This window comes from Peromyscus eremicus, chromosome 8a, assembly GCF_949786415.1.
Source record: "Peromyscus eremicus chromosome 8a, PerEre_H2_v1, whole genome shotgun sequence".
Classification (NCBI taxonomy): domain Eukaryota; kingdom Metazoa; phylum Chordata; class Mammalia; order Rodentia; family Cricetidae; genus Peromyscus; species Peromyscus eremicus.
The window spans coordinates 45,343,050-45,360,986 of NC_081423.1; the positions used below are offsets into that span (position 1 = coordinate 45,343,050).

At 40.0% G+C, this 17,937-nt stretch overlaps 1 protein-coding gene across 2 annotated transcripts in view; it reads left to right on the forward strand.

Moving 5' to 3' along the window:
* Specc1 (sperm antigen with calponin homology and coiled-coil domains 1) overlaps nt 1-17,937 on the forward strand; it is a 206,036-nt gene that overhangs the window by 105,912 nt on the left and 82,187 nt on the right. The window contains exons 7-8 of one of the 2 annotated variants that reach the window (XM_059270864.1): nt 9,539-9,684; nt 10,917-11,017. In XM_059270864.1, the coding sequence (XP_059126847.1) occupies nt 9,539-9,684; nt 10,917-11,017 (247 nt within the window). Of the gene's footprint in view, nt 1-1,720; nt 2,065-9,538; nt 9,685-10,916; nt 11,018-17,937 lie in introns of those variants that run through there. The other variant, XM_059270863.1, reaches the window with a different exon arrangement.

The window sequence follows — 17,937 nt, forward strand, 5'->3', positions numbered from 1 at the left end:
AAGAAAGAAAGAAAGAGCCGGGCAGTGGTGGCTCACGCCTTTAATCCCAGCACTCGGGAGGCAGAGCCAGGCGGATCTCTGTGAGTTCGAGGCCAGCCTGGACTACCAAGTGAGTTCCAGGAAAGGTGCAAAGCTACACAGAGAAACCCTGTCTCGAAAAACCAAAAAAAAAAAAAGAAAGAAAGAAAGAAAGAAAGAAAGAAAGAAAGAAAGAAAGCAAGCAAGCAAGCAAGCCATCATATCTGTTTCCTAAGAAGTTGAGTGCTGGAGTTCAGCAGATACAGGGAAACACATAGGCATCTCAGTGTCTGGATTCCATGGAGCCACATACAACCGTTCTAACAAAAGGTGTTGATGATGAACAGGACATGTACAGGTGTCATGAATAATGGCAGGAATTATTTCTAGGATGACTTGCCCCATTCTTATAAAGTTTATCATAATAGTACCAATAGGCACCCGTGGAAGACATCTTCAAAAGAAAGAACCTATTAAAAATACTGAATAGCTTTCTCGCAATGTATAGCATTAACTTCCAAAATAAAATGTTTCAGATTCACATGTGTTGATCCTTGAATCTCCCCTGGATCACACATTGTCCTCAGTGTACATGTTGTCATTGAGTGAGCAGCGTTGTAGCTTGTCTCATACAGACTCTGCTGGAGCTGGCTTTCAACTGAGTGTGCACATCTGCATTGTGCGCTGACGTCCATTGTGTGTACCTGTGCCACCCTGTGTCGTCCTTAAAGCTCTTAATATTTTACAGCCACACAACATGTGTTCTTTCTGTCGCTGCTTCTGGAAGAGAAGTGCATATGACAGAGGTATAATGTTCTTGGGTGATAAAGATGTCTCTTGGAACTCTCTGTGATACTGAATCTCTGGCCTTGGTGGACAGACCAATTCCCATGGAAATTCCTAAGCAGTTTCTTATTTACTTTAGCATTCCTGGGGCTACGAGCATTTCATTTGGCCCTTAAAGTAGAAATTGATCATCTCCTATGGTCTTCTCAGCAAGCATAATACAGTCACTTGCATATGTTTTCATAGTTAAGATATACAATTATGACTTTTGATACATAGCCAGTGATGTTTCAGTCTGTGTGTGTGTGTGTGTGTGTGTGTGTGTGTGTGTGTGTGTGTGTGATGCTGAAGATCAAGCCTAACCTTGCACATGCTACGCAGGTGCTCTATCACTGAGCTAACAGCCTAACCTAGACTATAATCTAAAGGGCTACATGTGCCTCTTTGCTCCCTGGCCCCTATCTTTACAGATTTGTTTTGGAAAATATAGAGGTATTCTTCCCTGAGTCTTTAGAATTTTTAGACTGGAATAGTAAAAAGAAAAAAAAAATTGTTTTTTTTGTTTTGTTTTTGTTTTTGTTTTTGCATTGATGATGGAGGGAAGCATGAAACTACAAATGTCCCCTGGTGTGCGTTCTGATGTCTCTGCTTCATCAGGACAGTTCTTGGAGAAGGTCTGGTGGAAGGAGCCGAGTAATAGCATTTTGAAGTCTCTGCCATTTTCTCTGTCCAAAGAGCGTTGGCTTCAAAAAAATAAAAATTGCAGCAATAGACATGAAAACATGGTGGCCATACTCTGGGTATTATCTCCTCCCTGTGAGACAGATAAGCTCGTAGCTCTTGCGTTTGTAAGCAAAGATCCCATTGGCTTATATAACTCCTTTACCAGCCTTCCCTCCCATTTCTATCTTCACAGCTCCATGGTCTCTGTCAGCTAGCAGAGCATTTGGTGGAAGAAAGACAGCCCAGCCCTTGCCATGATTGGAAACTACTGCCATTTCTATATGAAAGGGGGAATCTGTAGAGGAGATTGCCACTGTGTAAAGAGCTCACTTGTGTCCTATACCATTCACTATTCCACACAAAGTCATTACAGCCAGTTTCTTTAGCTTCCCCCTTCAGGTTGGAATCAACTCACTGCATGATCACATGTTCAGAAATATTTACCTCCTTTTTGTTTCCCTCAGAAAATTCAGTATTCTTTCTCTCTCTCCCCCTTCTCTCTTTCCTCCCTCTTTCCCTCCCTTCTCTTCCCTCTTCTTCCCTCCCTCCTCTTCCTCCCTTTCTTTCTTTCTCCTTCCATCTCTTTCTCTGGAGAACAAAATGAAGTTCTAAAAAACAGAATACAAGTCTTGTGAAAAAAAGTATTTTATATGTAACTAGAATACATAAAGAGAATAGTGGCATAGCAAGCCCCAGGTATTGGTGAATGCAGCCCATGTGGACTCTGCTTTCTGGTGTTTACTTTTATGCTGCCTACTTGAGTATAGGATCCAGTAGTCTTGGAATTCATGCTAATTATAGCAAAATAAAAGCCATCTGCATGATGCCTTAGACCAGAGAAGTTAAAGATCTGCTCCTAACATTGAGGCTTTCTTGGGCCTTTTTCAAGCCATGGACTCATTTCATTACCTCATCTGAAGGAAGCTGCCCCTAAGCTTTGGTTGGTTTCTAGAGTCTTTGATGGGCTAACCATAAACACGTTTGGTTGATGATAAAGATGTAGTTAGGTGACAATGCCAGTAGAAACATAACAAACTAATGAAGGACAATTTAAAACAAAAGCCTCATCAATGGAACTCATCTTGGAAACTTAAAAGACTTTCAGTGCAGAAGCATACAGCTCAGAGCGGTCTGGAATGCAGCATATGATTTGACTTTTGGAAATGTATGTATGTGTCAAGACCTGTATATGATTCAGCAAATCCATCAGGCAAAAACCTACTGTACTTCTTATGTGAGGGGCAGCTCCAGTGGAAATCTACCATGCTTCTTATGTGAAGGGCAACTAAAGTGGAAGTCTACCTGCTGCATTCTCAAGTAAGGGGTAGCTCCAGTGTTATCCAGGTAGGGTTTCTAGCTACATCTTGCTAGAAGACATGAGTTAGTCTCTAATAAAATGAAAATTAAGATGTAGAATTATTCTTAAACTCAGGAAGACATTTTGAGGTTATTAACTTCAAGAGCACAGATTTCACTAAAAAAATTTAGCTTGGTGTGAGAGAGAAAAGACATTGTTATCTTCTGTAAAAATAATATAGACACTAGCTGGGCTTGTCCAAGTAGGACTGGAATTTGCTCTGAAAGATCTTTTCCTCAGATTGAGAATTCTAAAATGACTTAAAATTTATGTGCCGAATGTTTTCATATCTAAACTGAGAAAAATTTCAATTTTTCAATTGTGCCTCAATTTCAAGTGCGCAACTATATTTGCAGTTGTGTATTGATCTGTCTTTACTCTGGATACTATTGAATGTTTTTATATGTAAGTGTTTATGATGTGCTAAATAAACATTATTTAGAGGAGTCTGTGGTTTGAATTTTAATCATTGGTTGCATTTCTGCAGGGCTCTTGTGATAAATTTTGTTGAAAATTTTCCCTGAATATAATTTCAGAACCTTTCTTGTTTTATGATTCTGGGAATAAATCTAGAGACTGACGTGTATGGCAAGCACTTCACCACTTGAAACCCTTAACACTTTCATAGACTAGAATAGAGTCTGTTTGTGTTTTCCTTTGTTTCTTGGGTGGGGTTGTGTGTGTGTGTGTGTGTAAGATTTTTTTTCTACTCCAGTATTTGTAAATAGTTTATTGAGTTTTCTTTATTTCACACACATGTGAACGTTTACATTTGATCCACCTGTGTTTACTGAACCTGCTGTAACATGCAATCCTTTTTCTTCCATATGCATGGCCAGTCCAACCAGCACAGTTTATTACCACAATAATTCTTTCCTACTGAATGGAAATGTCACTTTTCATTGTTGACTTCATCTGTGCCTCCTGTGCTCAGGGAAGCCTTTCCAAATATGCCCTTCTTTGGTTTTCTTTTGAGTTAGTTCTGCTTCAGAATATTTTAATGGGATTATTATACCGGGTGTGTGTGTGTGTGTGTGTGTGTGTGTGTGTGTGTGTGTGTGCATATTTAAGCTCAGCCTTTCATTTAAAATTATCAGCGTGCTAGCCATGGGTGCTACATGTCTGTAAATTCTGCATTTGGGAGGTAGAGGCAGGAGGATCAAGAATTCAAGGTTATCCTTGGTTACCCAATGAGTTTGAGGCCAGCTAGGACTACTATCTCAAAAAAAAAAAAAAAAAAAAAAAAAGAAAGAAAGAAAGGAAGAAAGAAATAAAAGAACAAAACGTCAATAAGTAAGATTGTCTTATTTTATCTTTTATTCTATTTTATGAAATTTTAAAGTGGATATTATGAAACAAAAGTGCCTCTTTTGTTTCATAAACTTTTGAAGGTCTGTTCTCCCCTTGATGTGATTATTATTTTATGAAATATTTTCCTATATTAGGACTTTAAAGCTTTTTCATTTTTTAATGTTTTTATGTGAAGGGATGTTTCTGTTCATCATAGACTCTTGCTTAAATAGCTACAAATAAATCAGGGCCTGACCTTTCCCTGAGTATTTGTAGATTATGCCTGAATACACTACTCTGCCTATTGACACTGCAGATCATCAACTCTCTCATAAACTAGAGGGAAAGCTCTCCAAGTAAACTGAAGTTCAAATAGCGTGCAATGGGAGAAGGTGCCCAGTAAGAGTGTGGTGGTGCACACCTTCAATCCTAGCACTCAGGAGGCAGAGGCAGATGGATCTCTATGATTTCGAGGCCAGCCTGGTTCACATAGTGAGTAGAAAAAAATAAATAATAAATTCCTTGGTGAGTAGTTTCCTGTCTGGAGAAACCTGGATGTGGAAGCCATATTTCTGGTCTGCTTTTGCCTAGTCATTGTCTGTGTTAGATACGGTGCATGGCTTTTCCTGACCTGTGCCCAGGATCATCCTTCCATGGACTTCTCAGATAGTGCTCATATCCCTAATGCTCTGTAAGGAAGTACTTTATGTTCTTGGCTTCATCCTCCTATCCAGCCCTGGCCTTGTAGGTAGAGGATCCTAGCAAGGTAGACCCCTGTCTTTTTTCTCTTTGTAAGGGACTTGGGGGAAAACTCTTGGTACATGCCCCCCGCCCCCCCATACACATATACACACTCTCTATGTAGCAGAGAGTCTTAAAAGTTTGTTGAGATAGGATCTCACTATATAGCCCCGTCTGGCCTAGAACTCACTATGTAGACCAGGCTGGCCTCAAACTCAGAGATCTGCCTGTCTCTGACTCCTGAGTGCTGAGATTAAAGGTGTACACAACACCTTTAATCAAGTTTAAGCCATGGAGATGGTACCCTTCCTTAGTTCCCATTGCTGATGGAAGATGCTTAACTGCTTTGATTCTTCTTCATGGGATTTGGAAAGTAAGATGTGTTTAAGTTACCATTTTATCTGGTATTTTTCTCTTGTTCTGTATGCTAGTACTGAAATTAGAAAGTGAATTTCAGAAGATAACATTTGATGCCTGAGATCAAATACTTCATACTGTGTTACAGTAAGAGCAACAAACTTCTTTTAGATTTGTTTAAAAAAAATTAATAGTTTTGAGAAAATGACATCCCAGATAAGGGCAAAGAATAACCAAAGGCACTGAGTCAGCACATAAAAAGGAACAAAACTTCAGTGGCTGAGCTGAAACCTGAAAGCTTAGATGGACAGATGGGAATAATAGAAGCCCACAGTGGCGCTGTGAGAAGCCTAGAGCCAGGCTTTCTTCTACTGTTCCAGCTTGGCAGGTGTAAGCTTGTGGTTGACGGGACCAGTCCTCTTTACAGTCTGCTAATTGGGAAAGCATATCAGCCTTGTGATGTGATAGTTGCCAAGTAGAGTTAACATTTAAATACTTAAAAAATCATAATCCCCAAGAGCTCACCTGTACTTGGACCAAAATAGACAATGCCACCAAGTGGTACATAAAATCAACACCATTGAAAAGCTCTGTATCACAGCCACACAAGGTAAGCAGTGGGTTAGAGAGGCCAGGGGGAGATTTGAAGGGAAAGTCATCACAGATGTATGTATACATATGTTAAATTATGACATAAGACACATAAGGTGGACCTGCAGCCTACCAGTGGACCTGATGCACCTGCAGTGGTTGATAGGAAATGTTGCCTTTTGACAAAGACATAACCCTTTTGCATTCATGCACCAGAGCATCTGGCTGCTGGTTTTCTGTTCTTAGATTATGGACTGCCAACTCCTACATGCAGAGTAATGAACTAAAGAGTACTGTAATGAGTGTCGGTAGCCTTTGTTCTTAGGTATATTTAAAATAAAATGTGTGTACCTCTCCCAGAACATTCACATACTACAGGGAATTTGACAAAAGCATACTCCTCCGCAAGCTCAGTGGATAGCCCGGATTCACCACTTAGGTACCATGTAGCTTTTGGCAAGGTTTCCCTAAAAAATTAATAATAGAAGGGATTTCTGTAGAAAATTAAGCTTTCAGATACTCCTTCCTCAGCCTCCCCAGGGCTGGGATTTAGATAATGGTTTTTGTGACACATTACACTTCCTGGCATATGCAGTAGAGATCTAGCGTGCATTTGTTTCACTGAAGTTGCTACTACAGCTTTCTGTGTGGTAGCAGACATGTTTTGCTTCTGTTTTAGATAGCATCCTAACCAGAAGCTGGCCATTTCTTGCAGGATATGGCTGGAGAAAAGAGAAAACCACACACTGCTATAAACTAATGTGTTGGACTTCCTGAACACTGGAGCGTTTGTGTTCATGTTTAAAACCAACAGAAGCTGAGCTTTTGGGTGACTTAGGTTTTCAAGGCATATTTGACTTGTGATACATATGTGATACAACCTAGAGGCTAGAGTTGGCTTACACTTTCCCCTTTATTTACAGAATTTGCTAAGATATTCCTGGCTATATGATTAAATATTTCTTAGTATTATTTATAAGATACAGAATTCATATTCCTCTTGGGAACACAATAAATGTAATCATTTATTTATTGCTCAGGTCATAACAACTCTTAGACAATCTAGTACAAGGAATTTCAGGCTTATTCACAATTAACGTATGGGTCAAGTATTCTCTATTTGAGTGTTTTACATTACAGGATTTTTTTCTTTGTTTTTTTTTTTCTTTTAGATATTTACATATGTATAATTAGATATCTGGAGGATTGTGACCCATTCCTTTTCCTCAAATTTACTGATGTTTCATATACACATATACATAGCCTGAAGGTGACTTTGTATTATGCCTTTAATGTACCCACAATCTGACATATGGGGTCAAGTACGGAATTTCCTAGTGGCACCATATTGACATTCAAAAGACTACAGAATTTTTGTAAAGAATATATGTATACATATATACTCATATATACATATATATGAATTTTTCTCTACATGTATGTATATATATACCACATGCCTTCCTGGTGTCCATGGAAATCAGAAGAGGGCATTTGATCTCCTGGAACTGGAGTTACAGACAGTTGTGAGCTGCTGTGTGGGTGCTGGGAATCAAACCTGGGTCTTCCAAAAGAGCAGTCAGAGCTGAGCCATCTCTCTAGTCCCTAATTTCAGATGTTTGATCATTTCAAATTTCAAATTTTCAGTTGATAATGTTCAGACTTATTCTTACTATTAAAGCCAAGACAGCTGATTGGTCAGTGAGTATCATTTTTGGATATGTGAAAATAGGCATCCTTTACATTAATTTGTATTGCTATGTCCTTATGAGGCCTAAATGAATCTTTCCACTTACCCATTTGATGTTTCAAATCACTGGGAAACTTAGACACCTAAAAAGAATAACTTGCAGTGTGTGGGATCCTCCATTTTATTCCTATTAAAATAACAAGGAATGACATTTAAGTAAAATTTTTAAAATGACCTGCCTTGGTTGCTCCTTGGCAATAAGCCAGGTAAATGTTTGATGTGCTTGAGAGTCGCTAAGGTGGGAATAAGATTTTTTTTTTCTATCCAGACCTGATCTCTTAACCTGGTTTCATTTTCTTTCTGCATATCTACCTGCTGATTTTCCTTTGTTCTTTAATTCTTTTATTTATTTCATTTTTTGAGGTGGACTCTTCCCATTTTGCCCAGCGTGGCCTCAAATTCCTGGGCTCAAGTGACCTTCCCTTGGCCTCCTAAGTATCTGGGGCCACAGGTCACACGATCACACTGGCTCACCATCTGATTTTATACCATGTAACACAAGGTGCGAAACAAAACAACCACCTCTTTGCATCAAGTCACTAGAAATTACTTTAAAAAAAAAAAAATCAGTCAGTTACCATTTCTGAAATGCCTGGTAGTTTCTTCCAGGGAAGTTTTCAGTTTACTGATTTTTTTTTTTTCCGCTCAAAAAGAATCGCAATGCACTGAAGAGTATAGGGCAGAGTAGTTGATGTGCTTTAATTGCACCTCACTTAAATTTAGCCTTTTGTGTTGATCATAGAGCAGTAGAAGAAAGCTAAGAGAATTAAGGACAAGTAAATTCAACCGTCAGAGCTTATGCATAGCTAGATTAGTTTCAAAAAATTGGGAAATATTTTAAACCTTCACTGACCTTATTAAAATATATTTCCAGAAATATTCTGTTTTAAGCCTTTCTCATGAATTAGTCATCTTGCATAACAGCTGTGGCAATATGATATAATAAAAAGTGCAGTGATTTAGCAACAGGGAGGTTGGGAATTCTCATCTTGGCTCATTCACAAGGAGATTAAATGACATCCTAAAATCCTCTAGATAAGAAAGCCACACATGAGAGCTGAATCATATGATCTGTCTTTAATGGTCTACCCTATGAGTCTCTGCTGGTGTTTAGAAACCACACAACATACTAGAAAATTTGCATGAGAGTGGAAGCTTCACACAGAATTTTCAGTCTTACTCTCAGAGGGCAAGATTCATACGAAGAAGGTGTATGTAATGGATTGCATTTTAGTTGGCTTAGGCAAAACAGTGTTAAGTAACTTGGGGAATTCCTGAGAAAACTGAATCAACTAGATTGTAGACTGAGCTTCCAGGAACAGCTTTCTGAAGTTACAATACAACCAGGCTACCAGAAGAGCTGTGGCCTTCACTGTGATGGGAACCCTAAACCATAGGTTGCCTGCCTATTTAGAAAGCTGCAACCATAACTCTAACCCTAGGAGCACCTTGTCTCTGTTACAATCTGTGTCAACATAGTAAATGCCTCATGTGCTGGCTCTGGCCCAAGTCTCTGATGGGGAGTCTAAGTCATAGGAAACCTTAGCTAAAAAGGACTCCTGGGATTCACCTATCCAACCTCTGAGTGTGCCACATGAGGTTTGGAGCACGTGCCCACAGGCCAGTCCACTGTGTACACTGCTGACAGTTATTTATGATAAGTAACACTTACATGTTTCTTCACATTTTCAGAGATAGTCATGTATTTTTCACTTAGAGATACCATTCCATTTATAAATATATTATTTCTGACTGTTAACTAAGAAAGTATAAAAGATAACTTAAAATTCAGAAAGCTAGTTTTAAAGTTGGGATTCCCCTTCCAGCTTCATGCATATTGTCCACATTGGTTTTGTTTCCATCTGTCTTTCCCCCTGTGAGGGCACCCTCCACCTTTTCAATTTGGTGTGCTCTTTGCCATACAGACCTGTGAATGAAGGGACAGAGCCCCCGGAGGTTGATGCTGCTGGCCGGTGGCGTGGAGTCTACATCAACAGAACATCTCCAGCTCCTTCAGACTCTGCGACCACTGTGAAGTCACTGATCAAGTCATTTGACTTAGGACACTCAGGTATTTTACAAAACCATACATTCAAACCCTAGCCTACATAGCAAGCCTGTTTCTGCCACATTGGCCCCAAGCTGGTAGAACCAAGGGCTCACTCTAGCTAATGCCACTCTGCAGGGAGCCATGATGAGGCTGTGAGGCCATGGGTAATGCTGAGGCAGCCTCATCCCTACTTCCACTTCCTGTCGTACCTCTTCATTCCTTTCCTACCTCACAGAGTCATCACTTTCAGGGCCACCTTCCTGTCTTCGGAGAACTGGCAAGGATAGTCAGCAGCATTATTGCCCAGGAAATGAGCATCACCTGTGTGCATTTGGCCCCGTTGTTAGGAGTCTCAATCATCCTCACTTGCAATATGCTGTTAGACATCTTTCTACTTAGTCTTAGATGTGAGCTTTCCTGCTGATTTGTCTGTTGTTTCTGATCCTGGGTTTGTTGCCAGCTTTTCCTGCTGTAGTCTGACTCACAATTTCCCTTTGGTTGTGCATCTTACACACAGAAGGCAATTATACATTCATACCTTAAGCATATACACAAATATAGTATGTTGAAGAAACATTGTGCTTCTGTTCATAATAGAGATAACTTGCTTCTTTTGACTGCCACAAATGTATTGGAAAACTGGATCAGTGGCTAATTTTAAAATGATCTGGTTGTCTCTGCTAAAATAGTTTCCAAAATGTTTAGATTAAGATTAGACAGACAACATATTGAGAGGCAGGAAAACCCGGTGAGTCAGTCTGTAGATAGAGCGTGAGTCATCAGTAATGATTTGTGCATTAACGTTCTTGTTGCTTACCCCCAAGAGAAATCTCATTGTATATTCCTTTCCCTCTTCCCCCATATCAACATCTGAGACCAGTTCTCGCTCAGCTAACTCTCCCCCTTTTATTTCCCCAATCCAGCTCTAGTGTAGAGGAGAAAAAGATAATAATAGAGTAAATGTTATACCTAGCATTGTGAGTAGGGGGGTTATTGCTTTGTTTTGTTTTGTTTTGCTTTGATTCAAGGTCTCTCTACATAGCCCTGGTTGTCCTGGAGTTCACTATGTAGACCAGGCTAACCTCTGCCTCCCTCCCAAGTCCCGAGTCCTGACTGCTGGCACTAATGTGTACACCACTACACATAGATCATCATGAGATTTTTAAGTCACCAAAAAGGGGTAACAGATCAAAAAACATTATTTGCAGTTTTGAACTAGATTTAAGTATTCATGTTCACTCTCTCCTTAACAGGTGGAGCTGGACAGAGTATTTCTGTCCACAAGACTCCCAGAAGCCCCCTGAGTGGAATCCCAGTGAGGACTGCTCCAGCAGCTGCTGTCTCTCCAATGCAGGTATAGAAGAACCCAGATGCAGGCAGCTCTTCATGTAACCTTCTAGGTGTTCCTAACACTTATGAGTGTGTGCCTGTGGAGCAAGAGGATTTATAAATTGGAACATACATCCCTCCAATACTCATTCCACTTAGTATTGAGTATAAGACCTGTGACTACAGAGATATTTGGTATTTTGCTCACTACTAGGTCTCTTGGCTAGAACTGTGGGTGACAGTCATCACTTCACATCACAGTGGAGCTCAATGAAGTTCTGTTGATCCGGTGAAGGAATATATCAAAGGAACTTCTGATGTTGATCTCCGTTGACATAGCCAATTCTTTCTTAAAGCCCACATCTACATCATACACAGTTACTTAGTCACACTTGATGGCTGTTTCGGTCATTGTAGATTTAACTTAGTACAAAAACAATACAGTAAAGGTCCTTGTGCAAACTTTTGACCTCTTGAGGCACTATTTCTGTATGAGTGCATCTCAAGATTCATTTCAAAATGTTAGAAATTGCTCTAGTTAGCAGAAAGGAATTTAGTTCAGAGACTTTGGTACTTCAAGACTAGAAGAGATAACTAAAGCCTTGGTGAGCTCGTGGGAAAGGCTTTCTAACATCTCAAGTTGGCCCTTAAACGTGCTTCTGTTTTTGCTTGATTCAGAACACCCTTCACTAAGTACTTCTTTAGGACCATGGCCTCCGTCAAGACCTAAGATCAGCTTCAGGGCTATCTACTTCCACATGTGCGTCCAGAACAGCAAAACACATGCCTCGTAATACCGTAACTGTGGGTTCAGACCCCAGAACTCCTCTGTGTTGGGAAAGCAAATGCATCCACAGCCAGCAGAAACAGGAGCAGGCAGCCGCACCCTCCTGGCACCTTGCAGAGTTTTGAGAGTGGGCCTGTCTGACAGAAGCCGAGTGACGTGGTGAACAAGCTTTAAGAAGTTTAGAAAGCATACCTTTTAACTTTCCAGTCTCTGCTAACTGTGAGCAATGAGGGAGCTAGTCCTTAGAACTCTGAAAACCGATCCCTAGAAGTGGGAAGAGTACCACTAAAACCGGGAAGTAGATTGGCTCTGTCCTCGCACATTGAAACGCTTGATAGATGAGTTCCTTCCACATACACTTTGTTCACACAGAAGTGCTGTTTCCCAAGAATTTTGACATCCCATACACATCAAGGATTTTAGTAAGTGAGATGACACTTGGTTTCACTTTTGTGGCTTGTGCACTTCTTCATACATGACTATGTAATGTTGCTTTACATATTCCATGTATGTACTTACATTTGTGCTGACCACTTTTCTATGTGGTTTCAGCTTTTTCATGTTTATGAGACACTTTGATGCATTCTCTTCAACCTTTATTTTTTTGTACAGAATGCTTCTATTGGGGGCTGGAAGATGGCTCAGTGGTTAAGTGAAGTCACTACTCTTACGAAGAACCAGGTTTAGTTTCCAGCACTCATATGGAGCCTCACAGCTGTCGCAACTCTGGCTCCAAGAGTCTAATGAATCTGGCCCCTTCACTGGCACCTATACTCATGCATACACCTACACACACAGCAAGCCACCTGGCTTTTTTTTAGAAGTGACTGTTTTATCTTGTAACATCATAATTTCCTTTTACTGAAAAGGTAGTTTTGTTTGTTTTTCCTGAAATGTTTTACTTAAGAAAATACTGTTCTGTGTTTTCTTTCATGGCTTTAAGATTTTTTTTTAATTTTTTTTATTTTTATTTTGCAATACAATTCAGTTCTACATATCAGCCACGGATTCCCTTGTTCTCCCCCCGGCTTTAAGATTTTTATATCATTTAAATATCTTTCTATTAGCTTATTAAAATATTCTTCCTTAGTATCAAAGAAGCTTTTTATTTTGTTAAAAGGTTTTTTTTGGGGGGGGGGTGTTTCACTATGTAGCCCTGGCTGGCCTAGAGCTTCCTATGTAGACCAGGCTGGCCTTGAATTCATGGAGATCTGCCCACTCTGCCTCTTAGGTACTGAGATCAAAAGCGAGCACCACCATGCTGGCTTATTTGTTGAGTTTAAAAACCCACAGAAGCCAGGCGGTGGTGGCGCACGCCTTTAATCCCAGCACTCGGGAGGCAGAGCCAGACGGATCTCTGTGAGTTCGAGGCCAGCCTGGACTACCAAGTGAGTCCCAGGAAAGGCACAAAGCTACACAGAGAAACCCTGTCTCGAAAAACCAAAAAAAAAAAACCCAAAAAAACAAAAAAAAAAAACAAAAACAAACAAACAAAACAAAACAAAACAAAACAAAAACAAAAACCCACAGAAATATGAGTTTGTGTCTGGGTGCTCTTCCCCCACTCTCACCACCTCCTGGAAGCAGAAGTAAATCTTTGGAGGGAGGTAATTTCATAAGGGAATCTTATCTTACAGCTATTCATTTTCTTTTTTTGTTTGTTTGTTTTTTTGTTTTGTTTTTTGAGACAAGGTTTCTCTTTGTAGCCCTGGATATCCTGGAGCTCTGCTTTGTAGACCAGGCTGGCCTTGAACTCAGAGATGTGCCTTCTGCCTCCCAAGTGCTGCTGTTTAAAGGCATGTGCTCCCACCACCTGGCACAGCTATTCATTTCCATATAGAGTCCTCTAGTCAGTTTATAGAATCCCAGGCACATAGGCTAAATGACACCAAAAAACTTTATAAAACTCACAACAAACAATAAACAACAGGCATAGAAGGTCCTTATATTGATGGTATTAGACACAGACTTTAAAAGAAGAGATGAATGCAGTCAAGAAAATACATACCAGCACAAACAACAACTATAAAAAAGAACCCATTAAAAATTACATGACTTAGGCTGAGTGTGGTGGCGCACGCCTTTATACCAGCCCTCAGGAGGCAGAGGCAGACAGATCACTGAGTTTGAGGCCAGCCTGGTCTATAGACTAAGTTTCAGGACAGCCAAGGCTATACAGAGAATCCCTATTTAAAAAACAAACAAACACATGACTTAACTAAAGACTCAAGTGTAAAAATTAAGTTATAAATTAAACATTTACTAGGGACTTTCGAGGGACTGACTACAAGATGGCAGAAATATTTCAGCTGAAGTGCAGATAATAAGGGAAGAATGAAAAGATCTGTGGAGTTCCTGGGATTAGATCTGGCAGGAGAGAGATGTGAAGAGAGGAAGCCAAGAGTTTCCAGAGCTGGTAGAGAGTCCAGCCACAGGCAAGAATGACAGTGAACCCAAGCTAGAAGTGTACAAAGAGAGCCACACTGGGCACGTCAGTTAAAACTGCTAGAGACAAAAAGAAGCATTGTAGGACACTCAGGGCCGGGCCTCTGATGTCAAGGGAGCCAGGACAAGACCACAGTTTCTCCATAAAGTGACAGAAGCCAGAAGCCAGAGCAACTGAAGGAGAACCATTGGTTCCAGGGATTCCTTCTAACTTCCACAGGTACCCTCACACATGGCACACACACACACACACACACACACACACACACACACACACACACAACTAAATGAAAATAAACCTTTTTTAAAATCTCATAATAATAAGAAAATATTATAAATTATTATTTTGTGCTGATAACTTTGAAAAAATCTTAGAAAATCAGAAAAAGTTTATGTTTATTTTAGTAGTCTGGAGTTTAAATTATTTCTACAAAGGAAACACCAGACTCAGAATGCTTAATAATAAAATCCCAAACTCTTAAGGAAGGGAATAACATCATGAATAATGAATGAATCATGAATAACATCATGTTAATCATGAATTCAAACAAAGACTAAAAAAAAAGGGTTAAACTTTTCAACTCATGAGCCATGGTAGTTTTATTATTTTTGGTAAGAACAAAAAAGACAAGACAATTAAAAGGCGAGTCTCTCATGAACCTCCATGTAAAATTCTTGAACAAAATTTTGTCAAACCTAATTGAACAGCATATGAAAAACATGTCAAAGGGGGTTTATTCCAAGAATGCAAGGTTTTAACTATTGAGAAGAATCAGGAACTTACCATAGTAACAAAGAAAGAAAACATGTATTCTCATCTTGGTGGGTAACAGCCAAGTGTATTTGGGAAATATCTTTGTGACACTGGCAATTGAACATGCTAAGCAAGCTCTCTACCACTGAGCTATGTCCCAAGCTCTTGTTTAGTTTTTTGAGATAGGGTCTTGATAAGTTGCCCAGGCCCCAGATAAGTCTTGAATTTTTAATCCTTCTGTGTCAACCTTCTGAGTAGCTGGGGTTACCATGAGTCTTGGTTACTTTTCTTGATTTAAACAAAGAGAAAAACCTTAGGAGCTGGAGTATAGTTCTGTAGTAGAGTGCTCGCCTAGTATAGACAAGGTCATGGGTTCAGTCTCCAGCTCTACAAATAAAAAAGAAAATCCCTGGGTTGTTGAGATGGCTCGGTGGGTAAAGGCACTTGTCTTGCAAGCCTAACCAAGCTTGATCGCTAGAACCCACAGTGGTAGGAGAGAACCAGCCTTGTGGTTCTCCACGTGCTATATTGTCCTGTGATCACCACACTTTTGCTTTATGCCAGTGTCTTAATTGGGGTTTCTATTGCTGTGATAAAACACCATGCATGACCTAAAGTAACTTGGGGAGAAAAGGGTTTATTTCATCTTAGAGCTTGGAGTCATCACGGAAGAAACTCAGGGCAAGGCAGGAACCTTGCAGAGGCCATGGGGGTGTGTTGCTTACTGGCTTGCTTCCATGGCTTGCTCAGCCTGCTTCCTTATGCCATTCAGGACCACCAGCCCAGGAGTGGCATCACTCCATGTGGGTTGGGCTCTCCCACATCAATCATTAATCACAAAAATGCCCTGCAGGCTTGCCCACGGGCTAATCTGGTGAGGGCATTTTCTCAACTGAAGTGCCCTCTTCCTAAATGACTCTAGTTCATGTCAAATTGACACAAAACTAGCCAGCAGAGTCAATTATGTAAACTATGTTTTCCTAATTGTGACATACAGGTGCCAGTGTTCATTCATGTATACTCTCTCTCAAATTGTTTTTTCTTTTCTTAGTTTTATGTGTATGGGTGTTTGGCATGTTTGTATATATTTGTACCATGGGCATGCCTAGTGCTCTCAGAGGCCAGAAAAGGGTATCAGATCCTCTGGAACTGTTATTACAGGTGGTGGTGAGCGCCATATGGGTGCTAGTGATTGAATCCTGCTCCTCTGGGAAGAGCAGCCAGTACTCTTCCCATTGAACAATATTTCTCTAGGAAATAGCCCCTCTCTAGGAAATTCATTAATCTGATATATTGCCAGTAATAACATTTAGTGGGGAAATTTTGGATGCTTTTCCATAACACTAAATTGTTAGGGAACCTTTTACTTCACATGCTGACTTCAAAAATGAGATTTCAGAATGTTTTTTGAAAATTGTATTCTACAACATTTTTATTTATGAGGACCACTGAGAACCATACATTTCATGCTTAATATCAATGTAGAGTGGGACCCCTAAAAAGTTTCAAGATGGTTCTGTGTACCCTGTGTATAGACAGTGTTCATAACACCCATATCAAGGTCAGTACTGCTGTTCCTGAGGGTGGGTTAAATGAACTTTCAAAACAATAGTGGCTAACCGATGAGATGCTTGAATTATTCTGAATGGATTTTTAGTCATCTGATCCTCTCAACAATCTCCATGACTATCAATGTCACTTCGTTTCCTAGCTAAAGTGCAGAGAATCAACCACATGGCCCTTAAAGGCACATGGCCGTTGGTAGAATTCAGGCTGCAGAGGCCCCTCTGGATCATATGGCCATTCATACTGCAGTTCTCATGTAAATCTGTCAGGGTGGTGGATACAGCCTGGCAGAGTCCAGTGCAGCTCCAAGCCCACATAGAATTAACTCCAAGATATATTCAACAAACAAAGCCAAATGGCACCCAATAAGTATAGTGATGTGTTAACATTTGTGTTTTTATAGACATGGTATTTTTGTTTACCGTAGTAGTAGTAGTAGTAGTAGTAGTAGTAGTAGTAGTAGTAGTAGTAGTAGTAGTTGTGTGTGTGTGTGTGTGTGTGTGTGTGTGTGTGTGTGAGTGTGATGAAATCTGCACTTGTATCTATGGGGATGATACTAGGTATTTAACTCAAGTGTCAAATGGATTAGGATAACCACACTCTGGGGTTTTCCAGTGTTCAGCGAAGTATTGCTAACTATAAACGAGTTGTTGGTTTGCAGATCACCAGAGCTTTTTCCAGAAGTAGGACAGACTCTGCTATCCAACAGCCTTTGCTGGACAAACATTTAGGCAGATTCCACCTCTTGACTGTTGTGAATAATGTTGCAATCAGCATGAGTATACAGATACCTCTTGAAGATCCTGATTTCAATTCTTCTGGTTAAAAACCTAGTAGAGTCATACAATAGACCTATTTTGAAGTTTTTTTTTTTTTTTTTTTTTTTGTTTTGTTTTGTTTTGTTTTTCGAGACAGGGTTTTTCTGTGTAGCTTTGCGCCTTTCCTGGAACTCATTTGGTAGCCCAGGCTGGCCTCGAACTCACAGAGATCCGCCGGCCTCTGCCTCCCGAGTGCTGGGATTAAAGGCGTGCGCCACCACTGCCCGGCTTGAAGTTTTATTTTATTTTTTGAGACAGTGTCTTGCTAAGCAGCTCTGGCTGAACTTGAACTCAAAATAAAGTCTAGGCTGGCCACAAACCCATAAAGATTTGCCTGCTTCTTCCTCCCAAGTGCTGGACTTAGAGGTGTGCGCCACCACATATGACTTTTTTTTGAATTTTTTGAGGAACCTTCACTCTATTTTCTCTAGCATTATTATATTCCCACCAATAGTGCACAGAGATTCTAATTTTTTCATATTGTCACCAAATACTTGCTACTTTTTTTTTCTTTTGTTTTTAGATAATGGTCTTAAAAGTTAGAATGTAATGGTGTCTCCTGGTTTTGATTGTGT